This window comes from Acanthopagrus latus, chromosome 18 (assembly GCF_904848185.1).
Source record: "Acanthopagrus latus isolate v.2019 chromosome 18, fAcaLat1.1, whole genome shotgun sequence".
Taxonomy (NCBI): domain Eukaryota; kingdom Metazoa; phylum Chordata; class Actinopteri; order Spariformes; family Sparidae; genus Acanthopagrus; species Acanthopagrus latus.
In genome coordinates this window covers 23349676-23363760 of record NC_051056.1, presented here as the reverse complement: position 1 = coordinate 23363760, position 14085 = coordinate 23349676, and the positions used below count along the sequence as shown (strand labels likewise).

The 14085-nt window shown below is 42.4% G+C and overlaps 1 protein-coding gene across 3 annotated transcripts in view; it reads left to right on the top strand.

Moving 5' to 3' along the window:
• macrod1 (mono-ADP ribosylhydrolase 1) overlaps positions 1-14085 on the top strand; it is a 133838-nt gene that overhangs the window by 80415 nt on the left and 39338 nt on the right. For all 3 annotated transcript variants that reach the window (XM_037078164.1, XM_037078162.1, XM_037078163.1), the window contains one exon: positions 7605-7721. In XM_037078164.1, coding sequence (XP_036934059.1) covers positions 7605-7721 — 117 coding nt within the window. The remainder of the gene's footprint in view (positions 1-7604; positions 7722-14085) is intronic.

The window sequence follows — 14085 nt, the reverse complement described above, 5'->3', positions numbered from 1 at the left end:
GTCCAACTGCGCTCTTCAGTCCCCCGTCTCGTCTCCCTCTGTCTCTCCATTGCTTTTGTTTTTTTCTAAATATCTTCCTCCCATCTCTCAATCCCAGGAAGACCAGGCTTCAGTGGGAGAAAATGTTGATGTGATATTTTGTATGGTAATGAAGGCTAAATAATTAATGATGGTTTTTTTTAATATGGAAATGAGGTTGACACTTCCTAAAAGATTTCTCTTTTAGTGACTAGTAATATAGATTAAATTCATGACTAATTCATCTGTTGATGTGTGTTGGTGGCATTAGGTGTCGCCAATTATGGCTGATTGTTGAGAAGTTCAGGTACCCCATTTGCATGCGACGGAGTCAGCGGAGTATGAACAACAAGTATCCTTTGACACTGCAGCGATGCTAATTTGGTTAGGGCTTCCCCTGTCTCTGCTGTCTAAATGAGGGATACATCAATATTGATACACTGTCCTGTATATTGAGCTAATATAGGTTTGAATGTATTATCTCCAAAAACACGTTGATTTGCAGCGAAGGCATAGACACATTAAACATTTTGTATAAATCATGATTCAAGTTTTGTGTGAAATCACTCCCATTTTATTTGTGGGGAGCGCTGAATTATTGCATTAAATACTGAATGAGTGAATGAGGACATGCTTTCAGATACAGTCTACAGTAGCTGTTCTCTGAGGCTGTACCTTGACACAGCCTTTATATAGTAATAGGCGGATTTTAAAAGATAAGTTCACCCAAAAATGAAGATTCAGTGATTATCTGCTCCTCCTCGTGCCCTTGGAAAGTCAGGTGAAGTTCTGCAGACCATAAAACATTTCTGGAGCTTCACAGCAAAACACCTTTGCAGCATTCTGCTGAGCAACTGAAGTGGATGGGGAAAAATAAACAACAGAGAAAAAAAAGTCTCCGGAAGCCTCAGAAATCCCACATTGATTTGAAAAGTTCTTATTTACACCCTTTTTAAGCCAGAATCTTCACTGTAGCTACTTAAAGCTAAAAGCATTAGCGCACATCCCATCTGAAGTGGGCGCATAAGCTTGACTGCGTGTCAAGTGTGTGAATGTCTTTTCGAATCAGTATGGGATCTCAGAGGTCCCAGAGACTTGGATTAGTCCGGAGGAGCTGTATGGAGCCATTTTATGTTTTGTCCTCATCTACTTCCCTTGTTCAGGAGAATGCCACAACACCGTTTTGCTGTGAAGCTTCAGAAAAATGTTGCGGACTCTGAAAACAGCACAAAGATAATATGTTGAATGTTTTACCTCGTGACTTCATTGACTCTTGTAAAAACAGTACGTGCTTATTCTGAATTTGATGCCACAAAACAGGTTTTAGATAAGTTGTGACTAACAAGAAACAAATGTTAATTGGTAACAGGTGATAGTTTCATGATTGGGTATGAAAAGGGCGTCTTCATAAGGCTCAGTCGTTCACAAGCAAGGATGGGGTGAGGTTGAGCACTTTGTGAATGCATGATTATATAAAGGATGTTATTACATGGGCTCTCTGTGAAACAGCTGTCGGTGTACACATCACAGCTTTTTTTTTAAAAAAATCTGGGTTGTTTGCCATCCTATTATACTTAGCTAATTAGTAATGAGCACACGACATACACCTGAAAGGAACGTCATTGATTTTTCTTCATTAAGTTTTAGACAACTTGAACTTGAAGCATCTGCTAACGTGAGTTGTTCAAAAACCTTCTTTTTAGTAAATTCTGTGTACAGAAACAGTGTTCTCAATGCTGGTGTTCATGTGTAGAGACCCTGGTGTTACTACGAGCAACGTTTCATGTTGTGTCGAGCCTTCTTAGTGTTTTAAAAATAGCGATTTTGATGCTATCGTAAAAGTGCCCATGGCAGTCCCATTGAAAATGAGTTTGACCCTTTTGTTGTAATTTTGCTTTTATACGAAGGTTGGACATGGGTACATGCACAAAAAAAGCCTAGGTTGCATTTTGGCGAGAGTTTCACTTTCAGACTTGATTTGATTTAATCCTGAATGTGTTCACCAAATTTCCTCGCAATCCATCAAGGAGCATTGTACCACTGAAACCACACGTGACAGCCTGCTGGTGGCGCTATACGAAAAATCAGGGAGTCACCAGAGATCGTAACAGTTCATTCTTTGGGGACCATGAGTTCCTGTGCAAAATGTCATGGCAATTCATCCTGTAGTTGTTGAGTTATTACAGTCTACGGTGGACTGACCACCCAAAAGACTGATGGTCAATAGAGCCATGCAGCGAGTGTGGCCGAAACCATAAGTCACAGGCACATTAGAGACACAGTCCACAAATGACAAACATCCATCACACGTGTGACATCGCAGGAGCGATTCCTAATGTCTAACATTTTTTTATTACTTTTAAAAACTTAAATATGTCTCGAAGAAAAATTGATTTTAGTTCATTTTTTGCCGGTCTACCAGATGGACTCAGTTTGTATTATTCCGTAGAAGTAATTTTCATTTCATCTTTCAGTCACAGGCCATCCTTGACTAATAGACCTGTATGTGTGCCTGCGCTGAGGAAGCACTGCCGGTGCAGCCTTACTTCAAACACATCTTTCATTTACAGTGTCCCCTGCATGAATTCTCCCCTCGTATTTCTAACTGCATTGAAGTGACAGAACAGTGTCTGAATCTCCTCAGTAGCGTGCAGGGCTCATGCTGGGCTATTACACCGGCTCCCACAGAGTCAGAAGTTACCACTGTCTGAAAGAAAGCCAACACGCTTGTCTTCCGTGAGTGTAGTTAGAGGGACAGCTCTCTATATTAGAGAGGTGGAAGTCAGGGGGAACGAATAGGTAGGAGGATATTTATTAACCCTGCTCAGCTGGCTCAGGCAGGGTCCAGAGGAAGAAGGTCAGAGAGGTTTATTCTGCCTCCTCTCCTCTCGTCTCCATTTGACAAGCAGCGGTCTAACTTAAACATCAGAAAAACAAAAGCGGCTTCAGCTGAATGCACAAAGCGTGATTCATGTGAATGTGGATGGGGTTGTGTGTGTGTGTAGACAAATGACATCATTTGCAGCTTAAAGGACAGGATGAATTGTCTGAAAGCACATGAAGATCACTGCAGTAATGTCTCCATGAATATCTGAGACAGTCGTTCCAAGAAGAACATTCATTTCAGCAAGTGCCCTCAGAATTGCACATGACGTGTTGGAGTGACAAAGCCCTCTAGCATCTAGGAAGTAAGTTGATGGCGTTTATTGAGCAAGAAAGTCATGAAGCGACAGCCTTCCGTGAACAGCTGGGGTAACGTAACATCTGCATTCATCACATGATGAACTCTGGCTCCAAAAACATTTTTTTCATACACTCATTTTAAATTTAAACGATTAATACAATTTTCTAAGCATCGCATACTCGGTGAAATGCTTTTTAGTACAAGAATTTGATCCATTCGGTTCAGTAACATTTGGAAAGTCATTGTGTCCTGTTTGTGTGTGTTGGAAGCTCAGTCAGTGGAAGTGACATTCACAAACCAGCTGGCTGGAGAAGATCGCTACTGGCCAGTGAGCAATGTTTCATGGGTTGGACGTGAAGCCGTCTATGACCACAATATGTTCTCTGAGCATCGGACTCTAACGCCACAGACAAATGTTTGTATCTTGTTTTCAAACCAAACTCAAAACCGATTTTATTTTTTGAAGTCCAATTTGCAAGATTGTCGTTTTCTGAGTCTCATTTCCAAGTCGTCAGGCCATCAACACTGACCGACCTTACCAACCCAAAGCGTCAGTATCTGATGGGTTGGAAATGAGGCTCAACAATCAAGTTTTTAAAGAACTGCACCTTTTAGCATGTCCGTGATTGTTCCTGAACCTTATCTACGTGTTGATTAATCCTCACCGTGATGATGAAGTGTCCCCTAACCTTGGCAAAGCTACAGCAGTGGGGTTGTCACATCGTAACACAGACTTATTTTCCAACTGTGATTTTTAAGTTTTATTGGAAGGCACAGACCAAAGACATTGAAGTTGAGGCACACTTTGATCTCTTAAGCATATACACTCTGTCTTCCCTTTGTGGTTTCAAGCAGGAAAGAAAGCAGCATAATAGCGTTGCATCTTTTCTTGGAGGTGGTGAAGCGACAGCATTGATCGCTTTAATAGAGGGGATAACAGGCACTGTTCCCACAGCATGCATTCATATTTTTCTCCTGCTACTCTGATCATAACGACTCACATCCTCATGTGTCATCCTATGTAAAGACATAAACATGCACCTGAAGTGAATACCAGTGAACGACAGTAACTTATAAATTCAAGCCAATAAAGAAGATGAATAAAAAAGTACAACACATCATTTTCCCATATGTCCAGAGAGAGAGGCTAACTTTCTCTTTGAATGTGCAGTCTTCAAAGAAACTCATTCCCTAACCCTTAAAGAGAGAAAGATGGCTGAAAGCAGACCAGGATCAGGCATAGAAGTGTTCAGAATAGCAGATGCATTCTTCCACCAGCTGCCTTTACAGCCAATCTCTTTTCATAGGAATACTGTGCTATCAGACAGGACCAGGGCCCAAACCTGGTCATGGTTGAGATATTTACATCTCACCCCGAGCAGCCTCAATCCTCCAGCCTGGACATACACACACACAAAAAAAATGTTTGGTTGAATATAGAATATTAAGCACTCTTGCAAACCGTTGTGCCCGTCGCTGTTTTTGCAGAACCGCTCATGCAAATGTTGTTACGTTTCTTAACTGCAATTACGTCGGCTACAGAAAGTACAGCTGAGGTCATCTGATGCGTTAAAAGCTTCTACACTAGGACGCATGTTACTGTAGCTGTGCACACATGTGTTTGTGTGTGTGTGTATGTGTGTGCAGGCTTCATTGTGTTTGTTCCTCGCCTGTAACTTTAACCACACTTTACAGTAGTGTTGCGTACGTGTGGGAGCAGAGCATTAGTCAGGTCAAAAAGCACTGCTGTAGCTCAAGGCAACGAAGTCCACTCATAAAGACTGGGGAGAAAAGGCCAGTTCCTTATATCATACACACACATATGCACAGAAACCCCCGCACCTCCATCTCCACCTCCACCCCACGTGCACACACATTCATGCATCTGACAAACATGAAGCATGGAACAAAACAAAAGGTATATGGTCGGTTTTAGTTTCAGTTCAATTTCTACTTCTATTTCTATTCCTTTTTTTTCTATATTCTGTTTGTGTGCCTGTTTTCTTATCTCCCTCCAGACTATTTTTACATCGGCTGCTCTCTCCCTTATTCCCCTCCCTCCCTCCCTCTCTTCCACCCTCCTTCTCTTCCACCCTCCTTCTCTTTTCCATCTTTCAGCCTTATCACACTTGTTCTCTATTTCAGAGTTGGGCTGCTTCAAAGTTAGCGTGCGTGCGTGTGTGTGTGTGTGTCACCTCAAGGACTCTTCACACACACACAAATACTTCTGCACACAGTAGCACTTATGCCTTGACGAGGATAGACACACACACACACACACACATACTGCAGTAGGATTTCGCTTACACGCACGCACACACACACACAGCATGAGCATGGTATCTGAACTTGTTTCTGTGCACCCTGAGGAGGTTAGCCAGCGTTTCAGAGCTCCCCTTTCACACCCTTACACTTGTGCTTAGCTCACAGTGCGGCCCAGTTCAACATGGCACAGCGTGACAAGGCACACTACAGCTCAGCACCGCGTGCGATATGCCAACTTAACACAATAACGTTCAGATAACACCAGACCCCTGCCTGGAGCTACTCAGTTTGGCAAAGCACACCGCTGCAACAGCTGGTCTGTATACAGTCAGACAGAGATAAGAGCCACAGGACAACACGCTGAGCTGTGACATATGGATGGGTGTGAGAGTACTTTTTTTCACCAAGCGCTGACAAGTCTCAGTGTGCTGTGACAAAACTACTGCTGACAGATGTGTTTTATTCTGGGTTAATTATGAATTGTTTACACCGGACTCGTACATTAGACATTACATTAGAGTTTTGAGGCATCAGATGCTGAAGGATGCCACTTACCGGCATGCTGGCTGGTAAAAGTCTGACACAATAATATTTGAGGTAATGATATTTAGACATAGCGGTTGGCTGATATTATCGGACGATATTGGCCCATCACAGGAATACCAGTGTCCATGTGCTGTTTGTTCTGTGTTATCAGCTGATATGAAATGTTTTGTACAGAAAATACTGCAGAGAAATATGCTTGCAGAGATTTATTATTCCGAAATCTAAATCGCATCAATGTCATTGTCTTTGTCACAAGTGTTTGATGACAACATTTGAGGGATCACTCCAAAAAAAGCAGCGTAGACTCTGTTTTGCAGTACCAGTTTTACTTCTGATTTTGGATGTGCACACTGCAACAAAGTCTTTACAGGGAAAACATATAAAGTATGCTGTCAGTGGACATTTTGTCGCAGATACTTTAATTTCGTCAGCCGGGCCCTGGTGGCCGAGGGGTTTAAGGCAAAGACCGTGAACCGCAACGTGCCTGGAGCCAGAGATCTGCTGCATGTGTTTCCCATCTCTTTCTCTCTGTTTGTTCCCCGTCATAACTTTTATATACAGTTAAGGCACAAAATGCTGGAGAAAAAAACTTAATTGATAGTCTTCATTATATTTCTTTTAATCAGGAGGGTTTTACATGTCTCTGAAAATGTGCAGTTCCAAATGAAGTGACTCTGATACAACCTTTTTCCTTTTTCCTTCTGTTTTGGCACACTTCATTCTTCTTCAGGTGTGCAAAAATGTTAATTTATAGAATTCAAGATAAGAATTACTGTAATCATCTGTCTTTTGACACAAATCACTATCACTATTATTGAAAGTGAAAAATTTAAAGTTATGTTTACTTCACACAGGGTGAAAGTATGTTTCCTTGATGTAGAATTCTTCAGTTTTATGTTGCTGCATTGAAATCTGTCGTCCCTATTTTATCTTGATGGGTTTCATTTGAGTTAAACGCTGCTTTCTTTCAGTCCAGAGAATAACTGTAATAAATCTGTTGAGTTTTGGATGGTATCAGTGTTGACTCCAGTGAAGGTGTCTGTCTGCAAGGAGAGCAAAGATTGTGAGTGTGTGTCTGTAATTGGCACGGCTTTAAAATTGCTTTTTTCTGCATCATTGCCCTCTTGGAAATGAACATAGTCACGGTCTTTAGATGTGGTGTGGATCAAAGAGAGATACACATTTCTGAACATTATGTAGATTTATGAAAATGTAATTAATAAAGACTAATTGACCAAAAAGTCAAAGTCAGCTGAGTCCTTAATAAGACATTAAATCGAGCAATTAACTAAGGCAGTAGCCTTAAAATCCATTAAATAGACTGACGTGCAGAGAGACAGATGCTCTGACTTATTAAAAGAAAAAAGGAGCAGGGATTTGGGTGAAAAGTTAGAAACCCGGAGGAGAAGGGAAATTTAACCGTTCACCACTAATGCCGACATTACCCAGGTCCTCTCAGCACTGAGCTCTGACACCTATAAATGTGTCTGCTAGACTTCAAACAACATTTAGACTCCCTGTAAGGAGTGGGATTATAGGGGATTCGCATAAGTAAGCCAGCTCTCTGACTCTCCTGTCCTCTCCTCTTCAGTGGACGGAGCGATCCACCGCGCCGCAGGACCAATGCTGAAGAAGGAGTGTGCCTCCCTCCACGGCTGTGAGACCGGAGAGGCCAAGATCACCTGTGGCTACGGCCTCCCTGCAAAGTGTGAGTATGAAGTGTGTGAGCGTTTGCGTTGAGGCTGGTTTGGTGTGGTTCCACTGGACTGCTTCCAGGTGGGCAAAGAACATTTCTGCAAAACCACAGATACGTTCTAGGAGACATATTATGCTCATTTTAAGGTTCATAGTGTAAGTTTTAATCACGAATACCCAGTGTCCTCTGATTGGTCAGCTCACACACACCTGAGCCAGCACCGCTCACTGTGCCTCCGGTTGGCTCTGTGGTGTTTTTAGCTTCCAGTCAGCTTAACTTGTACCGCAAATATAGGCATATTTTATGCAAATGTGTGACATGGTGACGTAGTGTGATGTCAGAAAATGACAGAATTAAAGGCGGGACTACTGACGAGGTGTTTCAGGAGCAGTGTTTCCTGTTGGCACAGACTTTGGGCTTTTGAACTTTCAAGACCTTGAAACTTCAACACACTGAAGGAAAGGAGCAAAAACTGAGAAAGCAAATTAGCTCTCTGTTAAAACTTTTCTTCTGCTGTATTTTTTTGTTTTGTCTCTTATAGCCATGCTGTGCTCATGCTCACAGTTAGGTTTAGGCACCAAACCCACTTGGTTAGGATTAGGTTTGACTAAAATACCAATTTTGTTGCCACAAACACAGCTGGAGACGATCTGGCTCCCTGTCAAAAACGGCTGGAAATTTAAATATTCAGTGACTTCACACTTACAAATTGTGAAACACCGACTTGGTAGCCTTATTGCTTGTATATCCACCACCATCCCCTCCAGCTCCAGATATGAAAGTCAGCAAAAAACTATTTCACATGAACGTGCTATGACACATTTTGTACGAGTGTCAATATGGTACGTAGCCTCTGTCACATACCTGTGGATACATCTGTGGTTTGTTATTAAGTGCTGACATTTTATCCTGGCTGCTGGGCTGAGGTGTGGGACAGTGAGACAGTGTTGCTGAAAAAGAGCAAACTGTACCGCTGATATTCCAGAAATGACTAAAGGTTAAACAGCCTTATGAATAAAACAAACAAAACAACAGAATGAGGCAATTCTTCTGTCAAAATATGCACTAGGGACGTTTTATTCTTCAGACACCACGGCCACAGCTCAGCTGAAAATGTTTTTCTTTTGCAGTAAGGAATTTAAAATAGATCAGTTGTCCTTTTTGGCCCAAACTCACCCCCCAGCAGAAACTCCAAGGTGTCCATAATAATGTCACTTACTGCCTTCCATTTATAGCAAAGCAAATGGCAATCAATTATTAAGAGGCGCTCCACTGCTGCGTGTATAATGTGACGAAACTGAAGATTCAACATGACAGGAAAAGCTTTTCTAGGTGTTTTAGTTCAGAGAAAAAAATTCTCCTCTGGCTTTTTCCTGATGACTAAAACACGACATGGAACTGAGCAGAGCATCGGGTCTGGATGTGGTCGACATTGATTAGAAGCAGGGTCTCCTCCTGGTTGTAGATACTCATGACATGCATTGTTAATGACTTGGGGTCAGTTTCAGCACACATGCAGTTACTTGTTTTTTTTTTATTTTTATTTTTATTAATGTTTTGGAGATTCTGAAGACATACGGAGCTGAACAAATAACATTTTCCATTGAGCTCAGTCAAGGAAACGTTCAAGGAGAAAGCTGTAACCTCGTTCTATAATTGATAGAGTATTTTCTTTGAAAAATCCAGTAAAAATGTTCTAGGAGCACAAAGAGACGACATCAGATGGGTTGTGCTTGCTCCGACCTATAGCCCAAAACTCTCAGACATTAATTTTAGGATGACAGAGCACAGAAAAGCAGTGAATACCTACATTTGAGATTCTTGAACCGTCAAATCATTTGGCATTTTATGCAATTGATAGTCGTGTCCATAAACTACTGTTGGTGTTACATACAGTGGCTCCCGACCTTGAAGCTTTGTCTGAATATTTAAAAGTGTATTAAGAAGGAGAATTCTGTTAAACATCACTCGGCTCCCAGATCAGGAACTACTTGTTTAACCAACTGATTTGTTTGTGGTGCTTCTTACAGCGCAGCTAGTTCAGAAGTTCCCTCTCAGTTTATCATGTCAATAAGAGACTCTTGCAGCAGAATTCTTCAAGAGGAACTCCAGCAATTCTACACATCTGACTCTGTTCACACATCTTGGGGAGAATTACTGCTTATGTGGAAATAGTTGCTTAAATTCTCTTTGTAGCCCCAGAGGGGAGGGTCTGAAGTCTGTGTGCTGGTTGTTTGCTGGAGACTACAAGTCTGAAAATAAAGCAGAAGTTGCGGGTTAAGCATTAGAAAGTAATGAGCTTACAAGACCTCTGCAGTGTGCTCCTCATCTCTGCTCGAGGCTACATTAGCAGATAGAAGATAGTGCTAGTGTAAAAAATATCAACGGGCGCCTGTTCTCGGCCTTCCTTCGGCTGTCTTTGTTCTGTTTTTCATCACTACGTGAATCGACAACAGCGATCTCCGCGCTAGTAACCTGCACACTGAGACTGGCAAGTTACTGTAACACCCACCTGTCTGCTAACATAAATAAGCTAGCAGCTGTCAACTTTTTTTCTTTTTTTTTTTTCTTTGCAGAGACTGAGCTGTTTTAATTACAGGGCTCACCTCCTCACGTGCAAACCAAGCTTCACCCAACGCTGTTTTGCAGGGCTGCTGCAGCAAGACCTTTCTGCAGCGCCAACAAGGTGCCATGGTGATGTTTAGGGCAATGCGAGATGAAGCAGATACAGTGATTGAACCAAATCTCTGACCAAACTGTTGGCTGAGTTGCATCATGGGAAATGTAGGCGTCATGTTCTGAGGAGGATGAAACTGGGAAAAGCTAATGTTTGTGTTTCTGCTACACTGATTTTAAGTACCTGGCGGTTGGCGAGTTCTTTGATTTGACACGTCATTATGAAGTAAATGCTCAGCTGTAGAATAATGAAACCATCCGCGTTCAGACTGGTTCCCCACAAACCGAGGCACAAAATCCCTCAGGGGGGAAAAATGAAAGTTGCCTGGCAGCCTGGCACCACTTTCATGAGCTCAAGTTCTGTTGTTGTTGGTTGTTGCTACTATGAAGAAAATAGAAAGTGTTCCAGTTGTCTTTTAGGCAGCAGCGCCGACAATAACGTGCTGTGGGAGGGAAAGTCATCTATTTCAACTTTATCTTTTCATTTGACTTTTGTAACATATTATTGTAACATGACGGATTATCGTGAAGCAAAGTGTTCGATCAGTTACAAGGAGAAAAGAAGTTGTCTTGTAAAAACAAAAAAAAAACAACAGAAAAAATGTATTAGCCAAGTATATTTCTGCAAAAACACTGTTGAGTCGAAACTGGACACTTCTATATGCTGCATCGTTCTGTTTGTTTAGGTTGAATTCTTTTATTTCTCTCATGTCTAAACGTTGTGCTTGTGTTTAGGTTAGGTCTATGAACAAAACCCACTTGGTGAGAGCGAGGAAAGCATCATACTTTGGCTTAAGATACCTGTTTTGGTTGCCAGTGTCATGGATGGAGATGCTCTGACTTCCCGTGAAAAAAATACAAGATTTGACACCACAAAAACGTAAAGATCTCCACGGCTCCTTAAGAAGTTCTACAAAACCCACTGGAGATATTCACAAGTCTCAGTAAATAACCGTTTTGTAGCCACTAGAAGGGCGAGAAATGTCTCCTTCCACCAACAAGATAACTGTAATATTGTCCACTACTGTAATGGCACACACACACATCATAACACCATTAAGGTATCACAGTAATGCCATAACCAAGCCTTGTATATTATAATGACCACCCAGGTGTGTGTGTGTGTGTGTGTGCGCGCGCGCGCGTGTGTGTGTGTGTGTGAGAAAGAGAGAGAGATTAAAGCAACGCTGAGACTGTGTGATACCAGCCTCAAGATACCACGGAGAGTTTTAAGTTCACAGTGAAGGAAGGAGAGACAAAAGGCGAAGGGAAAAAAGGACAGAGACGTGACGATCAAGGCGAACTCACGGCAGAACAGAGAGCGGGAGTAGAAAGAGACAGATAAGAAGAGAGTGGGAGAGAAAAATAAAATAAGAATTAAAGAAAGCAGCGTGGGGTGTGTGTGTGTGACGGGAAGTGAAGACAGGAGGGAATTAAGAAGAGATGAGTTCTTACATTGTCTGTTCTCCTTTGTTGGTTCACTTGTTTAACTTTGAGGATGTTTGCTGTTATATTTCTGTGTGTGTGTGTGTGTGTGTGTGTATGAACAGATGCTGATGCTACTTGTCACCACGTTTCCTTATGTGTGCGAGCTTGTTGCTGTGTACAGTGGATCGTACAGTGCACTACTGTTCCTCTGCGTACAGAGTCTCTGTTGCATTAAGTGTAGTATATCAGTATACACTGTGGGGGCTGCCTGTCAGATCCTATCAGTGTCTTACCTGTAACTATCTGTCAGCATGAGATCTGTGCGACCGACTGTCTTTCTGACTCACAGACTTACTTGACTGTGTGTGTGTGTGTGTGTGTGCGTAGCCGTCACCCAGCATGTGGTATGGAGATGGGGCTCTCTCCTCCTAGACAAAATATTAAGTCCCAAGAATAATTCAACATGCGTCTGCTCCGATGCTTAAACACTCACAACAGGGCTTGATTACCTCCCAGCAGGAGGCAGGGAGAGGCGAGACAGCAACAACTGAGGGGAAGGCGAAGGAGGGATAACAAAGCAGACAGAGGACTATGTGAAGGCAGAGCGCCGTAGCCGGGGGGAAAAAAAACAAAAAACAAAAAGAGCGAGAAATGAAAATGAAACTCGACGGGAGAGAGACAGAGAGGTTGAGAGACAGGTCCAATCTCAAAGCCAACACTTTGATCTTGATTTGTACAGGCTCGCCACCAGATGTGGGATTTCAAGAGCATCTGACTTGCGAGTTGCCAGAGAGTCCGGAGGACCTGCTGTCAGCCCTCCATGCAAAGTGTCCGTTGATGATCCCGCAGCCACTTAGCCAGCAGCATCAGAGTACCGTAACCTAGCAACACCCAGCGCGCATGGCACACTACCGCTGCTATTTAGCAAGAGTCGTATGCAATTTGGGGATGTTGACAAATGACAGCTGGAAAATTTCAAGCAGGCCCCAGCTTTAACTCACATATTAACCAGAACTTAAAGGTAGTTAAATCCGCAATCTGTCATCTTTGGATCACAGCAGCTTCTGTAATTAGGAGGACTTGATTAAAGAGTGGAACGGTCTGATATCAGCCTGTGAGTGTGTAAGATCCATGTGTGTAGATGTGTGTTTTGTGGTCGTCAGAGAGGGGAGCAAGGGGCTGACTGTGTTGTCCCGACGACCCGGCGCCCCAGAGCTCACCTGTGTACCGATAAACACCGCTGTAACCGTGCTCACCCGTTCCCCAGCCGCCGCCCCCCTCGTTCCCCCGACGAACACGACGACATACAACATCGTGACACACACTGGGGAGGGAAAGTGCCGTGGGCAGGTTTAAAGAGACTGAGAGAGATATCGACAACACGATGTCCTAACAATTATCACTATTCACATCCAGTTAAAGGCAGCCGTCTGCTTTAGTCTCGTCAACACAGGGACTCACAACCTTTAACTCTCGCTTTAGGGAGCCAATGATTTATCACAACACAGTAAATATAGTGAAAATGCTGAAATGGAAGACAGAAAATACTCCAGGCAGTCAACTGCACGGCTTAGTAGTTTCCCATGAATGTAATAGAGACACATTTTACGACTGACATCAAAAATCGGTCGAAACGAAGCAATTAAACAATCCGTCAGATGACTATGCAGATAAAAACTAAAAGCTCCAGGTCAGGCATCTGTCATTGGAAGATGAATGAAAGGTGAAGAAAAACCCAAACTGACAAATGTGAACATGAATTATAGTTTACAGACCAACATCCTGGTTTATCTTTGACCTGCTGTTCTTGCCTTAGTTTGTCCACAGATTTCCAAATGAATAGAGCTGGTGCTTGTAAAACTCAGGACAGTCGTGTGTCTTTTTGAAATCAAAGATCAAAGTTTGTGTTGCAGCCTGATGATATGTCAAAGATAGTTTTCACTGCTGAGGAACTTAGAACTAGATATTTATTTCAACCTGCCTGAGATCATTTTAGGTTGTTTTGATGTTGTTGTTATTTTTTGCTCAAAAACTGTCTTTGTCACCTTAAATGAACATTGTCCATCACTTTTACAATTAACGAAACACTGATCTGGATTTTGCAAATTTTCCCTGAGGATCACCTTTGAAAACTGTTAAAAAAATAGATGAAATAAAACTGTGGAGATTCCATTTGGGTCTGGTTATTACTGAAGCATAAATGTCTGGAGTTGTCCTTCAGGATCAGTTCTTTAAACCTGTGATTACTGATGGTTGGATCACATTGGGAAAC